The sequence below is a fragment of the Labrus mixtus genome, chromosome 11 (genome assembly GCF_963584025.1).
Source record: "Labrus mixtus chromosome 11, fLabMix1.1, whole genome shotgun sequence".
In the NCBI taxonomy this organism is placed as follows: Eukaryota; Metazoa; Chordata; class Actinopteri; order Labriformes; family Labridae; genus Labrus; species Labrus mixtus.
Genome location: NC_083622.1, coordinates 9,448,659 through 9,469,267, shown reverse-complemented (window position 1 = coordinate 9,469,267; position 20,609 = coordinate 9,448,659). Strand labels below are relative to the sequence as shown.

Below are 20,609 nucleotides of genomic sequence, written 5' to 3'. Positions count from 1 at the left end.
TTTAAAAAAAAAAAAAAGTAGATTTAAATATTATGTATGAGTCCTTTCGGCACACTTGCTAAAACATCTCAAAGAATTAATGTGATTTTTCTTCCTTTTCTTTTAGAATAGGAAGCAAAATGTGTATTTTCTGACTGTTTGTAATGTGGGTAATATTTTATTTCATTTTAAAGACTTTTACCACATTTAATTCTACTCTTAACTTCTTGTTTGTGACCTGTTTCTTAATAATGTCATGTTTATTATGACTTGTGCTACTCTTGGCCAGGTCGACCCTTGTGAAAGAGAACTTGATCTCAATGGGTTAAATCAAAAATAATAATTTCACTTATTTCTCTGCCTTTCCATCTTACTTTTTTCTGCCTTCTTTTCCATCCTTCTTTAATTCTCTCATTCCTCTCTCCATCCTGGTTGAATACTTTGATTCCAGTGTTGCCCTGGACTCTTAACTCTTCTTCTCTTGTGTGTTTATGTGCAGTTCTTCACACATTAATCCCACTCATGCAGCGTGGCCTCGTTAATATTCTGCTCCATCCGACTCGCAGATGTAAAAAGCATTCTCAACTGACACACATAATTACTATGATACATCCCGGAAAGGTTTCCGTGTCTGAGCGCAATTTCAAATAAACCAAGTGCTGCGCTGCTAATTATTGATAAATAAAATTAGTTGGAGAGAACTTCAGGTGGGCGGGGCACGCGCGCAGGTGTGTGCAGAGGAGGGAGAGGGAGCGACGGGGAAACGGCACTGACCTGTAATCACCGACAACAGCGGGGACTTAATGATGTTTTGGTCTGCTGATCAAATTTCGCATTTCCGAACAATCATTTTGGGCACCTGCGCAGAAAACAAAGCCTGGGCGGAAACCGCTGGCCCGTAGGAACAAGTGTTGGCGCGTGTGCGTGCGCGTGCATACACTGTAAACTTTTTAGAATATTGTCTGTCTTAATAACAGGCTCACACGCGACGAGAAAGTCACTTAAAGTTGTCTAGTTCATACTCACATGCACGACGTGAGGCAGATAAATAGATATTTAGCGCCCTCTTCTGGATTCTGTCAGTAGAGCCACAGTGCTGCCTTCACGTGCCCCTTGTAACTTACGGCACTCTCGTTTTTAAAACAGAGAGCAACCCAATCAGTACAAATATTGCCTTTAGTGGCTGTTTGACAGTATTTAGATGAATTCAGACAAACATAATCATTAATAAAGAGGCCACTGATGCTCCATGAGGATGTGGTGCACGCAGACAAACAAAAGGTCTGCGTTTCTGATGGTTCGGTTTGCAAAAAGCAAACATAATAAAGAGAATCATGTCTCCTGTTCCCTCTCTTGCACTGGTAAAAAAGAAAAAACCTATAGGCCTGCATGCTGATCCTCTAGCTGCCTCACCTATTAAACCTGGGGTGTCCTCTCAGTGTTAGCCACATACAACACGACACAGAAATTCAAGAGACGCAAAACTCAATTTACTAAACAAATAACAAAAGAAACTATGTTCAAAACCCAGAACTTCTAGAATAACTTTTAACCAATAACTAAACCAACAAAAAAAGCAATGCATGACCTCACCCCCTGCAGCTACAGTCCTCTTTGCTCCGCCCCTTTATTTCTCCTTATTATTTTATTTGTTTGCTTTTATTTGTGAAGCACTTTGTAACCGAGTGTTCTTGAAAAATGCTATATTAAAAAGTTTTTACTTACTTACCTATAAATAGTCGAATACCAAATCTATATGAGAACATTTGACCTCCATACTTGAACTTAGGCCCATCTCCTATAAACTCAATGTCTGGTTTACAACTATAACTGGAAAAGCTTCTTCAAATGCTATCAGCTGTCTATCAGAAAAATACAGTACAACAACGTAATGAAATAAAAATAGCAGCAGAACAGACTAATATAGTAGTTATATTTATATATAAAGAAGTGGAAGATAAAGCAAATGTCAAATAAATTGAATACAATTCATCGGTTAAGTCTTGAATGTCCTATTGTACCTGAAGGAAGCAGTCATATGTGTTTACGTTGTGAGCGCGAGAAGGATTGTGGGTACAGCATGGGCTGAGTTTCGTAAGGTTACCAAAGACAACAGGGACAATGGTGGCTGTTTCAGCCCCGGTCCGCAGTGTTGAAGCCGCCGGTAGAGCCTCTCCGCTCTGATGCAGCGGATCACCTGCCTCGCTGCATGCCGGGAGCTCGGCGGCCTCGCGGCTTGCTCACCCGGGCTCTGCGCCTGGAAGAAGGGCCCGACCAGCAGCCTGCAGCTGGCCTTTAGCCGGCAGCGGACGAGGGTGTGTGTGCGTCCTGCGCGCCCTTTCACGTGGGAGACCGGAGGAGGAGGAGGTCAGGGCCGGAGGGTGTGCAGGCGGAGGGTCGTGTTCGCCGGTCAGAGACACAGACTGTTCAGCTCTCAGCCTGGAGCCGAGGAACCCCCGGGGAGACAACCCGCTGTCTTTGTGGTCGGCATCCCGGATCCCATCACATGGATCCGGTGCAGAGTCATCATATATCTGATCGACCTGTACTTTCAGTTAGACGTCAGCTCGGAGGAGTTTGACAAAGGAGTAAAGCAGGTAACCAACAGGCCGTGAACTAACTACTGAATCCATTTCTCCAGATAGCATAAGTGATTAAAAAGCCTCCTATCTCCTGAACAGTACTGGTAATATCTCGTTCACGCTTTGACATGGGGGTCAGACAAGAGCCTCATAACGATCAAAACTTAAAGGACAGATGAAAAGCTCCAGGATAGATGTAGAAATGTTTTACTTTATCTGATGAAAGAGTGAAAATTCCCTAAAAGTTTGGAGATAATTGATCAAAACAGAAACCACCAGGCTACACAATTTAATGTCAGTATGTTGAACTAATCAAAAAGAATCCTATAAAGTTGTCAAGGTCTATGAAACATCTCCACCAGCATTTGTATGTTTTGAAATTCAAACTCCATCTGCTGGTAAACACAAGTTTTATGTTTAGAATAGTTAGAGGAAAGTTTGACGTCGACCTTGCAGTGACAGATAATGTTGAAGAGTTTTGATTCATGCTGCGTTCACATGCTCGTAGGGTGGTTTCATTTCCCGAGTTGCGAAGCCGCCCCGCCAACATGGGTCTGTTTTTTAAACAACATGGATTCACAAAGAGGACTAACATGATCCACCGTGACGCAGGAGGAGAATGAATCACCTTGTGTGTTCCTCTTCCATCCCAGGCTTTGGTCCATGTTTCCAACATGATGTCAAGCGGCAGCTACCACAGGCTGGTGGGGATCGTATCCAAAGAGGTAACAGGTCACACACAAACTTCAACACGTGTTTCACCTGAGGGGAAGCACTTTGTAAAAGAGTCAGGCAGGTTGTCACATTAACCAGAATTTCAAACTTTGACCTGTTTCGTTACCACAGCAACAAGCAGAGAAGTCCTACACACACGTTTTTGGAGAATTTCTCGTTTTTAATTGCTTAAAATTAAACTCTTGCAAAGTACTCTGCGCAATTTAGACTGAGTAACCTCCTTTTCTCTGTCTGTAAGAAACATCAAAACATCAACCCGATTTAGAGCCTACAAATATTTAAGTCAGACTAAACTTCAGCCTGATAACACGTCTCGAGTTATGCACGACTGATGCTCACGGCCCGATCAGCTGCTCCCGACAAGTCAGGTGATTTTCTGGCATGTTTGATATTTTTGGTCATACAACTGCACGCCCGACTTCTGGACTTTTTTCCCCCCAACTATTGTGTCTGCACTGAAAGTGACAAGCAGCGTCTTAAATCACCATGGCAACAGCAGGCATGCCTGTTTCATCTGTCTTCCCCATCCTATCATGACAGAGACATTGGAGGAAATATCTGCAGACCTCCAGCTGACGGGGAATCTTTGTCCTGATTGAACTCTTAGTAGACTTGTGTTTGTTTGTGATGCAGATAGAGAGAGAGAGAGAGAGAGAGAGAGTGTTTTTGTCAGCGTTTGTATGTGAGCCGTGCATTTTACCCTCGGCCTGCATGAGTTTTCTATTGACAATTAGGAATGTTCAGTCTCCATTTTACTCAGTACAGTGTGAGCTCTGGTCGGCCCGACAATCAGGTCGCACAGTGTAAGCATGTAAATCGTGAGCTTTGGTCGTGCGTCAGCGTCAATCGTACAGTGTACTCCCAGCTGAACTTTTCTGTCTTCATGAGACGCAAGAAGGACTCGAGAAACGTCAGTATTTAAGCACTGGCTGACCTTTGAACTTGAACCGATCACCACTGTTCTCCCTCTCGCTTGCACAAACTTTGGGTAAAAGCTGTGACTGATGATCTGTAGTTTTGTTAAAGTTTTAATACTTTTCTATAATTTCAAACACTACATGTAAACCTTAACATATTGATATTGGGTCTAATGATCAAAAGTTATTCATTTGTGGGGATCCATATTAAATGATGATGTTAGTCTATCCGGTTTCCTGATGTCATTTTGTCATTTCAGATGATCGAGTACGTTGAGAAGAGGTGCAGTTCTCTCACAGAAGCTAAGAGGCAGCAGCTCGCCATCGCTATGGATGATATTGTGTTTGTGCTGCCGGAGGATGTGTCCGTCGTCTTTGACAGTCACGGTGGGTTTCATTGTGTGTTGTTTCTTCTTATTAATCACATTTTGTAATGACTGCTTAATGTATTTCATAATGGCACATTTTGTAATATAGGTTGAGAATGCCTTAAGAAAGTAAAAACAGGGATACTGTCCACTGATGTGCAAACAAAGAAACATGTGCAACAGCTCTAGAAGGAGATTTGAAAAAAACTGTACCTAGTGTTTATTTCAAAAAACACAGAGCAGTGCTTGTGAAGTAGCTGGTGAATTATTTAGAGTAGAACTGTTGATGGCAATGAGCCACTTGGACTAACTAGCCTACATGTCACCGGAAGGTACCTGCATAATCATTTCTCCAGGAGTTCCCCAAGTCACAAGGTGGATAAAAAAGGTCTAATGTTTTGTCTGGATGCTCTCTGTTGTCTGTCTTTATCTTGCAGGTAGAAAGTTCTGCCATATCACCATGAGGTTCTGGTGTCTGTCAACACATGAAGGTCCTGAAGACCCCGAGGGCACAAAGTTATTCAGAGTGGCCTCAAGTGAAGACGGCAGCCCACCGAAGAAAATCGTCACCGCAGTCTATGAGTAAGCACTCCGCTCAGCTTCTGAACGCATTTGCAATCACGCCACACATCCAAAAGTATGGATTACAATCAAATCTCCCCTCGTTCACATTTTGCATATCCAAATCTATTTCAGGCGTTGTCTTCCTTCTCCTATAGCTCCTTTTTGATCATTAATTTGCTCAGCTGTTGTCTGGTTTATTTTCCCATATAGAGCATGCTGAATCACAATCAAAAAGGTACAAATATTTACTCAGAGAGATAATTATATGTTGGCAAAAGCTCAGTTACCTGCTGGCTTCCCAGCATATGGCTCTTCTGTTTTTGTTTGGCAGGAAACGGAGCCAGAGCTGACGTTGGTGATTTAAATGTTTTTCCAATATATACATATATATATATATATATATATATGTGTGGGAAGGATCATGTTGGAGATTATTCCCAAGTGTTTTGTGTGGGTGGATTAGAGTTCAGCTAATATTTAATGCCTTATTTAGCGGTGAAGGTGAAATTTATTTCACTGGAGGACTTCAACTCATATCGTTTAAAGTAAATTCACACAAATTGACACTTTTGATTTTCACTACAAAGGTCATGGAAACAATTCAACTAATTATGTTGGATTTACTCATGTTTCTGTCTTACTCAGTACATTCTCTGAACCCTTCAACAATCATCATCTATCTGACTGACGATCAGGGTGGCTCTCCTGATCACACAGCGGTTACAGTTGGGGTGAACTGATTAACGACGCGGGAGAGTTTGGTTTTGTGTTTGGTGGTGAGGGAGGATGAGATATTAAAAGTGAGGATGGATTCAATAAGTGATCAGTAAACCAGAGTTAAAATGTGCTGACATGAAAAGTCCTTAGTTTCCTCATCAGGTGGAGGCGTGGTATAACGGGGTATCTTAAATAGTTGTGGCTGCACATAACACACATAACAAGACTCGGAGTAATCCAGAAACAAGACTGTCTCGTCTCTAAACTACATAAATACAACAGAAGTGATGTAGGAAAAAAAATGTAAGACGGTTTGCAAATTTGGAGTTCTTTCTTCCAAAAATAGACCACAAGAGGCTAGAGATCCAAGATGTCTGTGTAGTGATCGTCAGCCAAAAACCAAGAAGACAGAGAAAAGAACATGATGTACTATTAGTGGTGTTAAGACTCTTCCCACTCATATCTTTCTCGTCCAAAAACCTTGGGCTGTCTTCAGCTCAGAGGTCCTGACAGCTTTCATTGCAGTTAAAAACACATTTGAGACTACAGGTGGAGGATTGCACACAGGTCCGGATACTTAGCCAGCTTTAGGAGGTAGCTTGTGTGTTGGAGAGCCTCAGCTCGACTCTCAGATCGCATCTTAAAACATTCACACTTAAGCAAATTGTTGCTCACAGGGGCCAGCGCCCATCTGTCTCTGCTCTGGGGCTTTTTTGTCGGCACTCGTAAAAATGTTGGCGAGTGGACAATCAGAGCTAGAATTGAATAGTGTGAGACTTAAGTTCCTACTTGGCAAAAGATGTCCAAATAATCAAATCTTGTACAAGCACTATAACAATTAGACAAGCTGTTTCCTTGTAGTTTTTTTTAATTTTTTTTTTTAATCGTCATTTTGCTAACTGCGTGGATGAATTTCTCAGTATTTAGAAAATTGCTTTACAATGAAGCAAGCGCGAGAACAAAAGTCCCATCATAACACGGGGTCTTTCTGTTCTTAATTACCATCAGACGTGTGGAGACAGACTCTCGTCCTGTGACAGAACAAACAAAAACTATTCGTCCTTGGTATCCATGTTTCTCACAGCTGCTGAGGAACAGCTGATTGATGCCAAATACCGTTCATGCATTTTAACAGCTGCTTTCTAAAATGTCTTTGAATAAAGTTGTAAGGAAAAAGGGACGCCATGGTCACCCGTTTCATCTCCCTTAAGCTATATGAAGCCAGCATTGATGGTCTTCTTCTGCGTGTGAATTAGTCCTTTGACTCCTTGTTCAAAAAGAACCCTGCTCTGTTTGGGGGAAATTGCTGCGGTCACACAAAAAGGAGGAATAATGTCCCATTCAAAGCCTCTTTCCTGATTCAATCTGTGATCTGCTTGGTTGCGGGACTAAATGCTGTGGCTGTTAATGCCCAGTTATCTAGTTAGTCAGATTATAGTTCTTATTGTTTCAGGTCTTAGAACATCTAGTGGATAAGCCTATTCAAACTTCCACGTTTTTCCAACAGGTAGCAAACCGTCTGACAGGATAAAGAATCCTCACCTCGATGTTGTGAAGATGAAACACCAGAAGAACTTTAGTCTTGGTCAATTTGCTTGTTTCCTTCAGGACTTTGAATCCACTAGTACTACTAAAATTTAATTCAGGATGCTCTTCTTAAATGTTCAATAACATGGTGCGCTGGTGGCGCATTGGTTAGTGCGCGCACCCCATGTATGGAGGCTGTAGTCCTCCAAGCGGGCGGCCCAGGTTAAAATCCAGCCTGTGGCTCCCTTCCCACATGTCATTCCCCATTCTCTCTCTCTCCCTGATTTCCAACTCTATCCACTGTCCTATCTCTCCATTAAAAGGCACAAAAAGCCCAAAATAAGTGTAAAAAAAGAAAAAGAAAAAAAAAGTTAAATAACACGAGTATTCATTAGAAACAGAGTATGCATGATTGAAAACAGTTTGGAGTACGGTGGCCCTTAAGGTCAAGTGCAAAAGAAATGAATGAAACTGAAAAACATTTCATGAAACACAAAATAATTTAAAAAGTGTGATAAATATTTAATGAAATGCAAAAAAAATAAAAAATATGTGATGCGCAAAAAACTTCTCATGGAACGAAACCGATCCACTTTTTTTCAGCTGCCATCTGATTCCGATACATAAACGTATGTACCGATACTGATACTGATATTTTTATATCATAACTAATAATGTTGTTGTTGTTGTTGGTAGTATGTGTGAGGCTACTCACAACTGTAGTAAACAGTTGATCATCAGGGCTGTTGAATGGAGGCTGTTTTACTTTCAGGTCCCGTTAAAAAATGTCTGCCTATTCCCTCCAGATTCCACCGGGAGCTGACGAGTGGAGCCTCTCCTGACTGGACGGTCACAACCGTTTGGCACTGGCACTGGAAAATGGCTGAGTGATATGAACGACGCCGTTAGTGAGTCATTAACACAACATGTGGAGTACCGCTTTACTGAAACTGGACCACAGACGAAGACACTGACCACATGAAATGAGACCCAGAGCCGTCACTGATGGCTATGCAGACACCTGAAGATGTCAAAAGTTCTTTAATGAATCCTTGTTAGGGCCCGAGCACGAACCGTGCGAGGACCCTCTTGAAACCCTAGCAATTATTCCTACTTGAAGGTCGACCTCAGACAATACGATGCCTTTAAAGTCCCACTCCAGGGATTTTAATTACACAGCTTATTACTGTATGACTCCACTGAATAAACTGTAGAACATAAATCCAATGTCTAAAACTCTTTTTGAAAGTATCTGTTGAATACTCCCGAGTACATCCATATACTAGATATGTCACTGGAGCTTTCAACAACATATCACAGTCATCTTCTGCATGTGGCAATTAGAATACCTAAAGGACGTAAGAAATTAGCTCAAAGATGGCCGCCGTTGCCACATCAACAAAGTTGCTTGATAACTGTACTGTAGGTCAGGTGTTAGCCGATGACACTCTCTGAATGACGACCAAGAAAATGTCATCCACCGAAGAAGACCAAGAGATGCACTCTAACGGTCAAGAGAAGGTTAATCAGATTTCACTGTCACTTTTTCAGAGGTCAAGAATGAACAGTAAAACTCAACTCCATCAACTTTGATACAGTCAATATTATGCAGCAATAAATCTTTGCACCATAGTGTACCATCAACCATTTAATGTATGCTTCTGACCCAGCCTTAAGATCTGTTTACATGGACTCTAATACTGCAACAAAAACTCAGAAACAGCTCAATAAAAGTTAACTGTCATGAAACTACCTGAAACAGAATGACAAGGCCCCATCGAGCAGTATCAGTATTCATTTTTAATAAGGTTGGGAGAGGTAGTGTTGACCTCTTTCATGCATGAATTACAAAATCAGGTTGTCTGCTTCAACTGCTTGCAAGTGTAAAGATCACTTTAAACACCTGAATCCGAATCATTAATCAGGATGGTTTTTAGGCAGGCTAAAGGCTAAAAAAAACTAAGCACAACTAATGACATTGTAGAGACAAAATGCTGGGAAACTACTCCAAACTACAACACCCACTTCTCAAAATGTCACTATTGTAGTACAATGTGTTTAGACAGAGCTGTCGTTCACTCGATATGTTTAAGAGCATCTCGAAGCCTTGCGTATCCTGCGGTGGTTTGGAGCGTTGGTTGTGCACGTCCTCAGAAATTAACGCTACACGTCTGCAAGCTGCAATATGCATATATAACCACTAGGAGCAGTGTAGAGTTGGACGGTGATGAGACCGGAAGTGACAAGATCGGAGACACCAGAGAGCTGCTTCAACAATGGCGGTAAGTTTTGAAGAAAAGTTAACAGATCAAGTCTGCAACTAGCCGCACTATGAGGTGTCATTGCCATCAAACATGCATGCCCAACTAGCTTGCGATGGATCATCTTTACTTCTGTGTTTTACCCGTCTGATTTATTGTGGTGCTCCCTCTAGAGGAATCCAGAATATGTGAACATTTACGCTCCCGTCGCAGCAGGTTGTCTACGTGTACATGTGGTTCAAAAGCAAGTTGAGCCTTAAGGGACTAGGAACGGGTATTTCACACAACTCCCACAATACGATACATATCGTGATATACATTGATTTTGGATAATGACCATGTCCCACACAGAATTCACTACAACAGCAGTTCTTTATTGTTGAGAGTAACAGCAGCAACTTCAAACATTTCACTTCAGCTCCTCAACTGGGTGTGTGTGTCCTTGTACTGTTTATCAAGCAGGTGCTTTACAGATTGACAAGAGATCAGATTAAAAGTCCTCCAAGTGACAGAAAATTAAATTGCTTTGCTGAAACAAGAATTAAAATTCTGTCAGTAACATCCCCGTCAATTTAAACGAGCTAGAACAAATATTTTCTCAGATCGCGCAGTCGTTGCCAAAAACCTGTTGTTTGTGAAAAACATCGAGTCATGGCAGGCATCTCGTCTGTGCATCAGACTTTTTTGTTAAAGCTAGAAATATAAATACTGATATCTGACAAACAGGATTCTGTCATTATCGGGTCCTTATTCATGCACGATGATTAATAAGGATTATCCTCATTTTTGCTGCATTATTATTCGGCGTGTGGAAGTTTGTGTGGGTTTTTTCTATTTGTTTCTTTTGGTTCCAGCGGAGCGTCTGAGTCATAATGAGATTAAACGAGTGTGGTTAGCTTAGCACATGTCAATAAGCACACGGGTATGATGAGAGCACATTAATTAAACACGCGTGACGATCATTAGGTTTAATGAAAACAAGAAAAAAAACCGTGCTGAATGTGAAAAAAAAAAGCTAATGATTTTTTTATTCACAATTTTCCGACGTGTTGATGATTCGACGCCGTTCCATGCCAACCTGTTCCATTAATCCTGTTAGCGAGGCCGATGCACACAATTCCTCTTACCTCTTTGAAAGTGTGAGTCTGTTTTGTACGTCTATGCGTGTATGAGCTCTAAGAAACCGTGCAACAATTGTGCAATCTCTGTCACACTGCCATTTCAAGTTGGATTACTAGAATATGATAAACATGCTCGAAAATCAAAAACTCTGACAGAACAAATAAAGTAAACCTCTTTGTATTTACTTATGTGTTTTGTCAGCATTCAAAGAGTCACACCAGCAGTGACAATATAATCCAGTTTAATTAACTAAAGATCTCACACTGTGTCACAGCAGCTTAGGTGAACTAATAAAAGATGAGAAGCTTCCACCGTAAGAAAAGTGACAAGTTGACAACACTAATGAGCCATGTAAATTCATGAAATCTATTCTTATCTTTCTACATAGAAAATGATTCACTTACAGACGTAAAAGGGGGAAAAACAGACAGTTCACTTTAAATGTCCTGTGACGAGGCGGTCTCTGTTGGAAAGGAGCTGTGTTTTTCTTTTGCTCTCTCTCACCCTGTGTGAGAAATAAGTGAAGACTGAAAAATCTGTAAGCTCAAAACCCAGAAGTCATTATGCCAATAATGAACACATATATTTCCAATACCACTACATGTGTTTGGGTCATTACCCCGCCTGCTGATGTGCCCCCTGCTAGATAAAATAATATAAACCTGTTCAAGGTTAGTTGAAATGTTTCTCCTCTCTGATGTGCAAAATCGATACTCTGCATGTGATCATGCAAACAAGAGCTTTGCTGCTGTTCAAAATGATGGTTATAAAGCTCAAGAAGTGGTGTGATTCTGCATCACAACATCACAGCGGAGCAACCTGATGCCCACTGAGAAATCAATCAATCAATCAATCAATCAATTTTTATTTGTATAGCGTCAACTCATAACAAGTGTTATCTCGAGACACTTTACAAGAAGCAGGTAAAATACCTTACTCTTTGTCTGTTAACATTACAAAAGAGCAGGAAAAAAGACCTTACTCATTGTTATGTTACAAAAAGCAGGTAAAAGACCTTACTCATTGTTATGTTACAAAAAGCAGGTAAAAGACCTTACTTATTGCTATGTTACAAAGATCCGGCCTATCCATCATGAGCACTTTAGCAAAGCAGCAAAAGTTACAGTGGTAAGAAAAAACTGCCTTATTAATCGGCCGGATCCCCGGCTCATGACGAAACAGTCTTCACATGCCTAGACTGCGCCGGGCTTGGAAAGGGATAGGGGGAGAGATGGGATAAGATGCAGGAAGAGGGATGTCAGTCTCTGTCAATTATTACAACACTATTTATTTCAGATAGTGTTGCAGGTACAGTACAGGGTTTTTTCTTTATAAAACACTCTGATTGGGTGCTCTACTAGGCAAACAGGCCTTTAAAAGAAGCCTTCAGTTTCTATGCTCCTCACCTGTAAAACATCATTCTTGAATACCTGACACCTGTTTAAATTGGGCTCAAACCGTTATTTTTACTGAACATTTTCAATAAAGTGAGTCTGCATCTCTTCAACTCTAGCTTTCTAAGCATACTTTGCAGTTTTGTTTTTGTCTTTACAGTTCAGTTAATTTATTGTTGGTCTGTTTTAGTTATTTTAAATATAAATTGAACGTGTTCTTAATGTCTGGTTTTAAATGCTTTTTCTGCAGCCCCATACAGTTGTATTAATTGGTTCAATACAAAGAAACGTACCTTACCCTGCCATTTTACCTTAATGAAATTCTACAATTCACTTAGCAGACACTTTTATCCAAAGCGACGTACATCAGAGATGACAGAAATAACATCCAAAAATACTTTCATCCTCCCACCTGAAAGAAACAACTGTTATAAAATAAAAATAAAAAGACTGATTGAATTTGTTCATTCTTGTTGAAGTTTTAATGCCGTGTCATTCTGTTTGTTTTGTTTCAGCAGATAAATCACCACAGTCATGATACAGTAAGTGTATGAAATTTAAAAAAAGGTCACCTTCTGGATTTCAAATGAGTCAATCTCACACATGCATGTGATTAAAAAAAAATAAAAAAAAGGTTGAGATTTAGATTTAGGAATTGGCTTTACCTGTCTTTGCTGTTATTGTAGTGTAGAGTGAGATTTTAGATCATGGATGTACTTCAGATAAATGTTTACTCGAACATAAGTGCTGAACATCATCTTAAATGTAACACCAGCTGAATCTCGTACTTCTTTATCTCGTTACATTTGCACTACCTGAAAATACTGTGGAACTTTATCTTTTTTCTGAACGAAGCGGATATTGTCTGGACTGAAATATTAACTGTGTGGAGGAAACACTGTGCTGGTCAACACCTATTGAGCATCACATTGCTTTTATTTCTTTGAGTACGTTATGGAAGTCCTCGACACAAACCTCCCCTGAAGGATGCTTCATGGACGCCAGCTTCCAGGCCTCTTCAAATGTCTCCTCAGACAGAGTCACACCCACATTCTTGAAAATCTCTGCGATCTATGACGATGAGAGTGTGAGAATCCTTTAATTATTCCAATAAAACATATTTTACTCACAGTGAATCTGACTGATGTTTAGGTTAACTGCTTTTCCCTCACTAGAACATACCTCTGTTTTTGTGCGAGGACAGACGAGGTGCTCCTCATAAACACCCTGACTGGCATGAACTGATGGATAAAGGAGATCTCTGGCAGTGGATGTGTCACCGTAGTTGGTCGTATCACTAACTCTCTTTATGCGGGGAGCAGGAAGGTCGGACCGCATGGACGGGAGCCCATAGGTACGGCTGCCTTTGTTAAGACAGACCACATGATGAGGAAAGATGTTATGAAACTTAAAACATTTATCATAAGAAGGGAAAATAAACTAAAGCATATCAAATAAAAAATGTCCTAAAAAAGGTGTGTTGCAAAAGAAATGAGGGTGTTAGTTCCTCAAGAAGAAATTCAAGTTTGTTTAAGTTTATATGACCAAGACTTATTTCAGACTCTACAGCTGCTTTCACACATGCACAAAACTCCTGAACTCCTCATTTACTTGGTGTGTAAAAACTTTGTGTGTAAATGCAAACAGCCACATTGTTCACCCTGACTTTATCCAGAATTTTTCCTTCCAGCACCCCAGTACAATTTCTGCAAGACATTGGAGTGAGCTTATGTGAGAATGCAGCTGGAAATATTGAGGAAAATTCGAGGCGGGGGCAGGGGCTGTGGGCTTGATGTTCATATCACACACCTTTCACCTCCAGTTGGTGACCTGTGCAATTTTTGTTCACACAAAGAAGCTGCTTCATCGTCATTTCTATTCACCAGAATTTTTCTCTTCTCTTTCGTTATTACTACATTTACACGTAGCATTGACATAAAGGAAAAAGCTGTCCATCATTTCCATCATGTCCTTTTGCATCAAAGTGTGCCCCCTGAGACCCCCCCCCCCCCCCCCCCCCCCCCCTTACGATGGTGAAAGTCTCCCACTGTGAGGTGAATATGTGAACAGGTAACTCAGGAAGATTTCAGAGGCTTCCTGTACGCACATTTTCTAGAAGTTTTCAGGAGTGATTTTAAATTTGTTGTGCAAGAGTGTTTGCTGATTGGTTTGTATGTTTGCCTTAATCTGTTCTTGGTTATTTCATCGTTGACCTCACCTCTTTTCTGCATAATACTGTTTCCTTTTTACTTCATCTTTCCTCCATCAGCGCATTTAAATCACATTTATGTCATGTACTACTTTCACTACAGGAAGCAGAGGTATGACTAAAAGTTTTACACACTGAGCAGGAGAGCATATGTTTTCTGCTTCTGTGTTTCAATGCCTACACTTTTACTTATTGGCTTTAAATAATTACAGAGTATTTCACAATGCACTTTTATCCTTCAGTTTGTATTCAACTGTTCTGGGATGGTTACCAAAAGTGACAGAGTTAGCTCTGTGTGCACAATCTGGCAGCAAATGTTTTATGTTGTCGCCCACAGATAAGCTTTTTAGATTTTAGAAGACTTTTTAAAAATCAGTTCTAAAACACAAACGTGTAGCAAGGAATACTAACCTGTATGAGTATCCTACTAATAATCACATCACACATGTCTGACTTACTTGATGCCAACCGGCCATCACTGGAAGACCCGATGAGGGAGGAGGACGTCCTAAAGTGGTCTGTGACTACCCTGGGTCGCCTCAGAGTCTTGAGGGTCTTCAGTGAGGTTCCTGGCTGGACAGGCTCCAGGTCCTCAGGCTTAACCAAGACCTCAGAGGAAGAAGGCTGTGCTGATTCTGATGACTTCTTCCTCTCTATGTTTGCTGGAGCCCAGCTGGTCTGACGCTCTGCAGGAGAAAAAAGAAACACAAAAAGAAATCCAGAAAATGCATCCACCTGCATTCACTTGAGCTGCCATGACTTGAAAACTTTGGCTTTTTCTTCCCAAGCCTGATGTCAGTGATGTTGTCTGAAACACCATAAAATGACCCATCCAGTTTTTCAATCCAGCAGAAGAAATGAATGCTTAAAAGTGTGACTTATTCGCAGAGTAATTCTTGAAAAGCACACCCTCTCTACTCTCTAGGAGGGGTGGGACCAAATATTTGAATGGCAATATATCATCACCCAGACTTGTGTGATGCAATCTTCATGAAGCCGGTCCCAAATACCAATAATTTAATGAAAAAATGTATGAGGACATAAACTGATTTTCCGGGATTCCCACCCCCTACTCTCTAGGGTTACCAGGAACCTCAGTAAATAAATAGATTTATTACAAAGCGTCAACTGACCATTTGTCTTGTAGAGTTGTCCATGACTTTTGATAGGCATCGTGTCCTTCCAGTTGAGGAAATTTGCAAACTCCAGGAAGTTGATTTGTCCATCTCTGTCTAGGTCGCAGTAGTCCATCAGGTCATCTATAACCGGCTCACTCACACCCAACTGGAACTGACTGCACACTGCCTGCAGGTCCTCTTTGTCAATCATCCCTTTGCCTTTCTATTGATTAGCATAAAGACAGACACAAGAACATGTTATGTGGTATGTTTAAGTTTGTAACTATAGAAGAATTATTGTTTCATTGTTACAAGTTTTAGTTACACTTGTGCTTTGTCTGATATAAAGATATAAAATATGAGAAAGGACTGTGCTCTGGTTCCTTTGATTATCAGCCTGTAGTGACTCCAGCCGTACCCTGTCATAATGACTAAACGCCTCCAGCAGGGAGGGGAAGTTTTGGAAGTTGGCTGTCTTGAGGTGGTATCGCACTGCGTTGACCAAGCTGCGCTGTCGATCTCGGCCTCTTGTGTACTGGCCAGGCTCTGCTGAGTGGATCAACTCTCCAACTCCTTCACAGAAAACAGGCAAAATTTTATTTTTATAACTTGCCCCTCGGCTTAATTTAGTTTGTCTGTTTTCAAGGACACAACATGTGTTCCAATATGTAACCCAGGAGGGAATATTTTCAATTTAACCTATTTCATCCACTGGTATGAGGTTTCCATGGGGTTGATCTGGTGGTGCACTCAAGCTTTTTCCTTCCCTGAAAACATAGAAATTAATGAAGTTAAACTATAGCTATTAAATATCCGAGGTCAAATAATTGGACAGAAGAAGTTTAACTGATGCTCACATTTTGTTTGTTTGCCCAATGGCTGCCATCATCTTTTCCCTGTTTCCAGATCTCATCCAAACAGTCGTTGGATTGTAAAACCTGTTCAAAATTAAATATAACGGAAATGTCAGGTAAGATTAGGTTTTTCTAAGGTGAGAAATGCAATGAATGACTACATAGTGTTTGGGAGATTAAAAACAAAGCACTTATTTGAGGTCTTACTTCTGTGACTCCCCCAGCCAGCGAAGAGTTTTGCAAGTATCCCTTCCGTCTTTGAAATGAGGTGTGAGGATCCCGAACCTTCTGTCTTTGCTGTAGCGACTCCAGTCATAGTTCCTATCAATCCTCTCACCTGAACATGAACATTTGATTGTGGTGGGAGTGACAAGCAGATTTATAATGACCAAAATAATCCCCCAAAAGGTAGATGGTAGTTACAGTAAGGGCATTGTGCATGATAAAATATCTGATTTTCTTACCGACAAAATAGGCGTTGTGGCTCCGTATGTAGGACTCATGTCCCACCTGAGCTTTCTCCTCCACCTCCTCAGTTGTTGTTGAAGGGTGAATTATCTCTCCCACATCTGGCCCTGGACCAAAAGCAACAGGATTCTTAAGTACAGAGAGGACTTGTTCTGATTTGATTAATACTTTCTGTTCATGTTACCAAACTTAAGTCTATTATCTTTTTTAAAATAAACATTCTGTACCTTTTACTATTTTCACACCAAATGTAGTTTCGTTGTTATACCAGCTGGGAAGTCCAACAAGAGAAACGTCTGACCTCCCCAATGGTGCTTTTTTATTAGAGGTGTAACCTGTCTCACTGAGCTCTTGCAATTTCTGTTGGAACAAGGTCTTTTGGGGTGGATTTAGCAAGCTGCTGCCCTATAAAGTAAAACAGAAATAATATGTGAGTAGATAAACTTAAATGCACACAGGCAATAATTAATTATTCAGGTTAGGAAGGACAAAGGTTCTGAGAGCCCAAAATATCATCACCAAACAGAGATGTTAGTGATTGATCTGTAATCATCTAGAATATATCAACCCACCAGATCAGTGGTCTTAAAAACCTTCCTTTATGCCTCTTTTACCCAAATATGTTGAGTGTATTATTAATGTGGTACTCACACTGAGGCAAGATTTGGTGCTGATGCCGTGGACAAGGGTGCTTGCCACATCTGGATCATTTGCCTTCCCTTGGTGCACTCGGATAGCTCCTGGTTTTGGTTGGGTGCTGTTGCGAAATTTCCTTACCACTGGTGGCGTAGGGGGCTGGAAATTAAAAAAATATTGATAGATCATTGAGAATAAACACGCACCTTTTAAAACTGTCTGCTGCTGCACATTATGACCTTCCATCCAGTTGTACATGTTTTTAGTATCTGTACTCTCCTTAAGTATTATTTTTTGGGGTAACTTAATAGTTTTGTTTGTTTTGGGGCTTTTTTATGTCTTTATTAGAGAGATAGGACAGTGGATGGAGTCAGAAATCGGGGAGAAAGAGAGTGGTGAACGACATGCAGGAAAGGAGCAAAAGGATCAGATTTGAACCCGGGCCGCTTGGAGGACTATAGACTCCATACATGGGTCGCACTAACCACTAGGCTACTGGCTCCCGCAACATAACACTTTTACCCTACTACATTTCTATGAACGTTCTCGTTTCTCGCTACTTTTGCTCTGAGGTCTCTGAAGTGATGAGTTTTAAAAAACTAATTTTAAAACCTGATCCAAAAGACAAATAAACTGTGTTTGTGTAGTTCGGCCTGTGGTTTGTCTAAGTAGTGATGTCGTACCTGTTCATGGTGGAACATGAAGCGTAACTCTGATCATTTAGTGTTGGTAATGATAGCTACAGCAGAGCAGGATGAAGATTCTCCACAGGAGCACCAACCATATCTTAAGCCTGTGTTTGAAATAAGATTTTTCTCTCAATGTGTAAAGCCTGGCTGATATTTTCCCTACTCTTCAGTTATTTTAGGTTGTTCCTATGATTCTTCCTTTTATGTTGGAGCAGCAAATATGGAAATCTGTAGTATGTGAGTTTAAAAAATGTAAATAATGTTTTATAAATAAACATAAGGTAGCAAACTCGTGTATTTTTGACTGCACTCATGCATTGTGAAAATACAAAAATGTTTCAAGATGAAGTAGTCTGAAAGCAAGTTATCCAGTACTTTTACTCAAGTACTTATTTGACTGAGCAGCTTTCAATTGTATTGGAATAATATTTGACCAGGTGTATCTATACTTTTACTGAGTCTAGTTATTAAGTTGTGTGCTCTGTCCACCACTGATAGTAGTATGATTTAAACACATCACTTAGCACATATATCTCAACAAAATGGTCTTACCCTCGCAATTTCTTGTAAGCAGACATTGGCAGTGTCTCCTAAAGGTTTTAGTTTTCCAGCCTGGTGTGAAAAAAAAACATTAGGTTTAGTATCCAGTGCCCAGTACAGTATATCCGCTGGGGAAAAGAAGTTTACTGAAAGTTAGCTACAAGGATTAACGCTAAACTAACGCAGTGTTAGCTAGTTAACTCAGAGTTGACTTACCGGTATGTTTGGACAGATAACCGCATTTTTCAGGTGGTAACAAGTATGTCTGTCGGTCGTATTCATCGTAAATTCACTAAGGTAGCTTTGGTCGTTGTCTTCTGCTTTAAACAGCCGTCTGTCGTACCTTGGGAAAATTTAAATCCACTTTATTGCTAGCTACCTGCTCCAAACTCTTTCACTGGACGCTGGAGAAACGGGCACCTGACTGTTTGGGGTTTAGTTGCCTAGCAACATCAGTCAGTTCAATTCAAAATGCGGTTAAAGCTGTTTTTAAATACTTTTTATTTCTAATATTACACCGGGCAAGCTGATAGGAATAATCAGGAATTTGATTTGTTCTATATGTGTGACTAAAATTAAAAGTTCATCGCAGAAATGGCGAATACAATCTTTTTTTTTTTTTTTTTAATAATCCACGCAACTACGTCACAGTGAATCTCATCTTTCTTATCAAGTATCCTGCTGAATGCTTTGAAAAATTCAGTAAACTTTATTGGCATGAATGGGATAATATTGTCATATTGTAAAAAATAATAGCCTATATCAATCATAGTAATTACTAGTAATAATTACTAATTCAATAGTTTCAACAATAATTATAGAAATACATTGTATATAGAGAACTGCCATCTGAACGTCTGTGTCTATTTAAAATTGTAACCTGTTCTGCTCCTGTAAAGGTTTCACATTAACCTTGCACAAATAGCACTTAGTTAGTGTATCTGCTCATTATAACATCTGGCCATAGTATCAGCAGATAACATGTCAGCACTCTTAATTTGCACTTTAAAATATGTAATCACTGCATTTGCACAACTCTACAATGTATACTGCACATTTGCAACTGTGATTATTGTTTTGCACATTGACACCTCTGCCCTCTTGCAAAGTATGTTTACAAAAAATTGTTTAAATTCAGTTATACAATCTTGTCTAATTTAGTTTTTCTTTATTTGAGACTTAGAAGTAATTTTAGGCTAAATTATGGATGTATAAATATCTGTATTTTATTTCATTTTTATGAATAGTTGTTAGGGTTTATTTGCTCTGTATTTATTATTATTTTGTTTTAATTATCTATCTATCTATCTATCTATGTTTTGTTAAGGAACTCACTATTCTAAGATATCAGTTTTATAGAAGATAAGTGTAGTGGCTATTTGTCCAAAAAACAACAAAAAACATCTAGATAAACTAATATCAAAAATAATCAAATGACCACTGATGCACCATGGGGATGTAATGTACGCAGGCAAAAGAAACCCAATGTCCATGCAAGAGCTGTGGTATTTTGCTGGTTTATTTGAGGAAAACAAACAAAAGAACGAAGAAATCGAAAAAAAAACGAAAAGAAAAAAACAATAGGCCCACCCAGGTGCATGCTGGTCCTCCACCTGCCTCTTACTTAAATAATCTGCCCACAGTATTACCCAAATACCTAACAAAAATACTAATACAAAACTCAATTTACTAAACAAATAACTAGCAAAAAAGAAAACGTTACCCAAAATATTTTCTAAATAAAGAAAACGTGTAGAATAATTAAATAAACAACACCACCCAAATATTAGTAAACTAAATACAAAAACTAATTCTAACCCCAATTAAATACAAACACAGAGCAAGCATAACTCTGATCATTTAGTGTTGGTAATGATAATGATGATGAGAAAATGAGATTTTTCTCTCAATGTGTAAAGCCTGGCTGAT

The 20,609-nt window shown here is 39.9% G+C and overlaps 2 protein-coding genes across 2 annotated transcripts; one reads left to right on the top strand and one right to left on the bottom strand.

Annotated features, from left to right (window-relative positions):
• Nucleotides 1–2,030: 2,030 nt before the first annotated feature.
• On the top strand, nt 2,031–8,611 carry si:dkey-82o10.4 (uncharacterized protein LOC797793 homolog). Its single transcript, XM_061049869.1, has 5 exons — nt 2,031–2,576; nt 3,215–3,286; nt 4,474–4,600; nt 5,019–5,163; nt 8,196–8,611. The coding sequence occupies exons 1-5, from the start codon at nt 2,163–2,165 to the stop codon at nt 8,278–8,280; spliced, it is 843 nt and encodes a 280-aa protein (XP_060905852.1). The 5' UTR covers nt 2,031–2,162; the 3' UTR covers nt 8,281–8,611.
• Nucleotides 8,612–12,795: 4,184 nt separating this feature from the next.
• efhb (EF-hand domain family, member B) lies at nt 12,796–19,089 on the bottom strand. Its single transcript, XM_061049356.1, has 13 exons — nt 18,897–19,089; nt 18,693–18,752; nt 17,467–17,610; nt 17,043–17,220; nt 16,812–16,922; nt 16,555–16,684; nt 16,351–16,431; nt 16,193–16,260; nt 15,912–16,066; nt 15,509–15,716; nt 14,834–15,061; nt 13,349–13,530; nt 12,796–13,237 (listed from the first exon to the last, which is right to left on the bottom strand). Exons 1-13 carry the CDS (start codon nt 18,960–18,962, stop codon nt 13,091–13,093), a joined length of 1,758 nt encoding a protein of 585 aa, XP_060905339.1. The 5' UTR covers nt 18,963–19,089; the 3' UTR covers nt 12,796–13,090.
• Between the last annotated feature and the right edge of the window lie 1,520 nt (nt 19,090–20,609).

Bases quoted from the DNA above. Each gene is read 5' to 3' on its own strand.
- si:dkey-82o10.4 (XM_061049869.1), top strand. From the start codon at position 2,163: ATGCAGCGGATCACCTGCCTCGCTGCATGCCGGGAGCTCGGCGGCCTC. The intron at 2,577-3,214 runs GTAACCAACAGG...CTTCCATCCCAG, and splicing joins TTGACAAAGGAGTAAAGCAG to GCTTTGGTCCATGTTTCCAA. The intron at 5,164-8,195 runs GTAAGCACTCCG...TATTCCCTCCAG, and splicing joins ATCGTCACCGCAGTCTATGA to ATTCCACCGGGAGCTGACGA.
- efhb (XM_061049356.1), bottom strand. From the start codon at position 18,962: ATGAATACGACCGACAGACATACTTGTTACCACCTGAAAAATGCGGTT. The intron at 15,717-15,911 runs GTACGGCTGGAG...GCTAATCAATAG, and splicing joins CGTTTAGTCATTATGACAGG to AAAGGCAAAGGGATGATTGA. The intron at 13,238-13,348 runs GTATGTTCTAGT...TCATCGTCATAG, and splicing joins GTCCTCGCACAAAAACAGAG to ATCGCAGAGATTTTCAAGAA.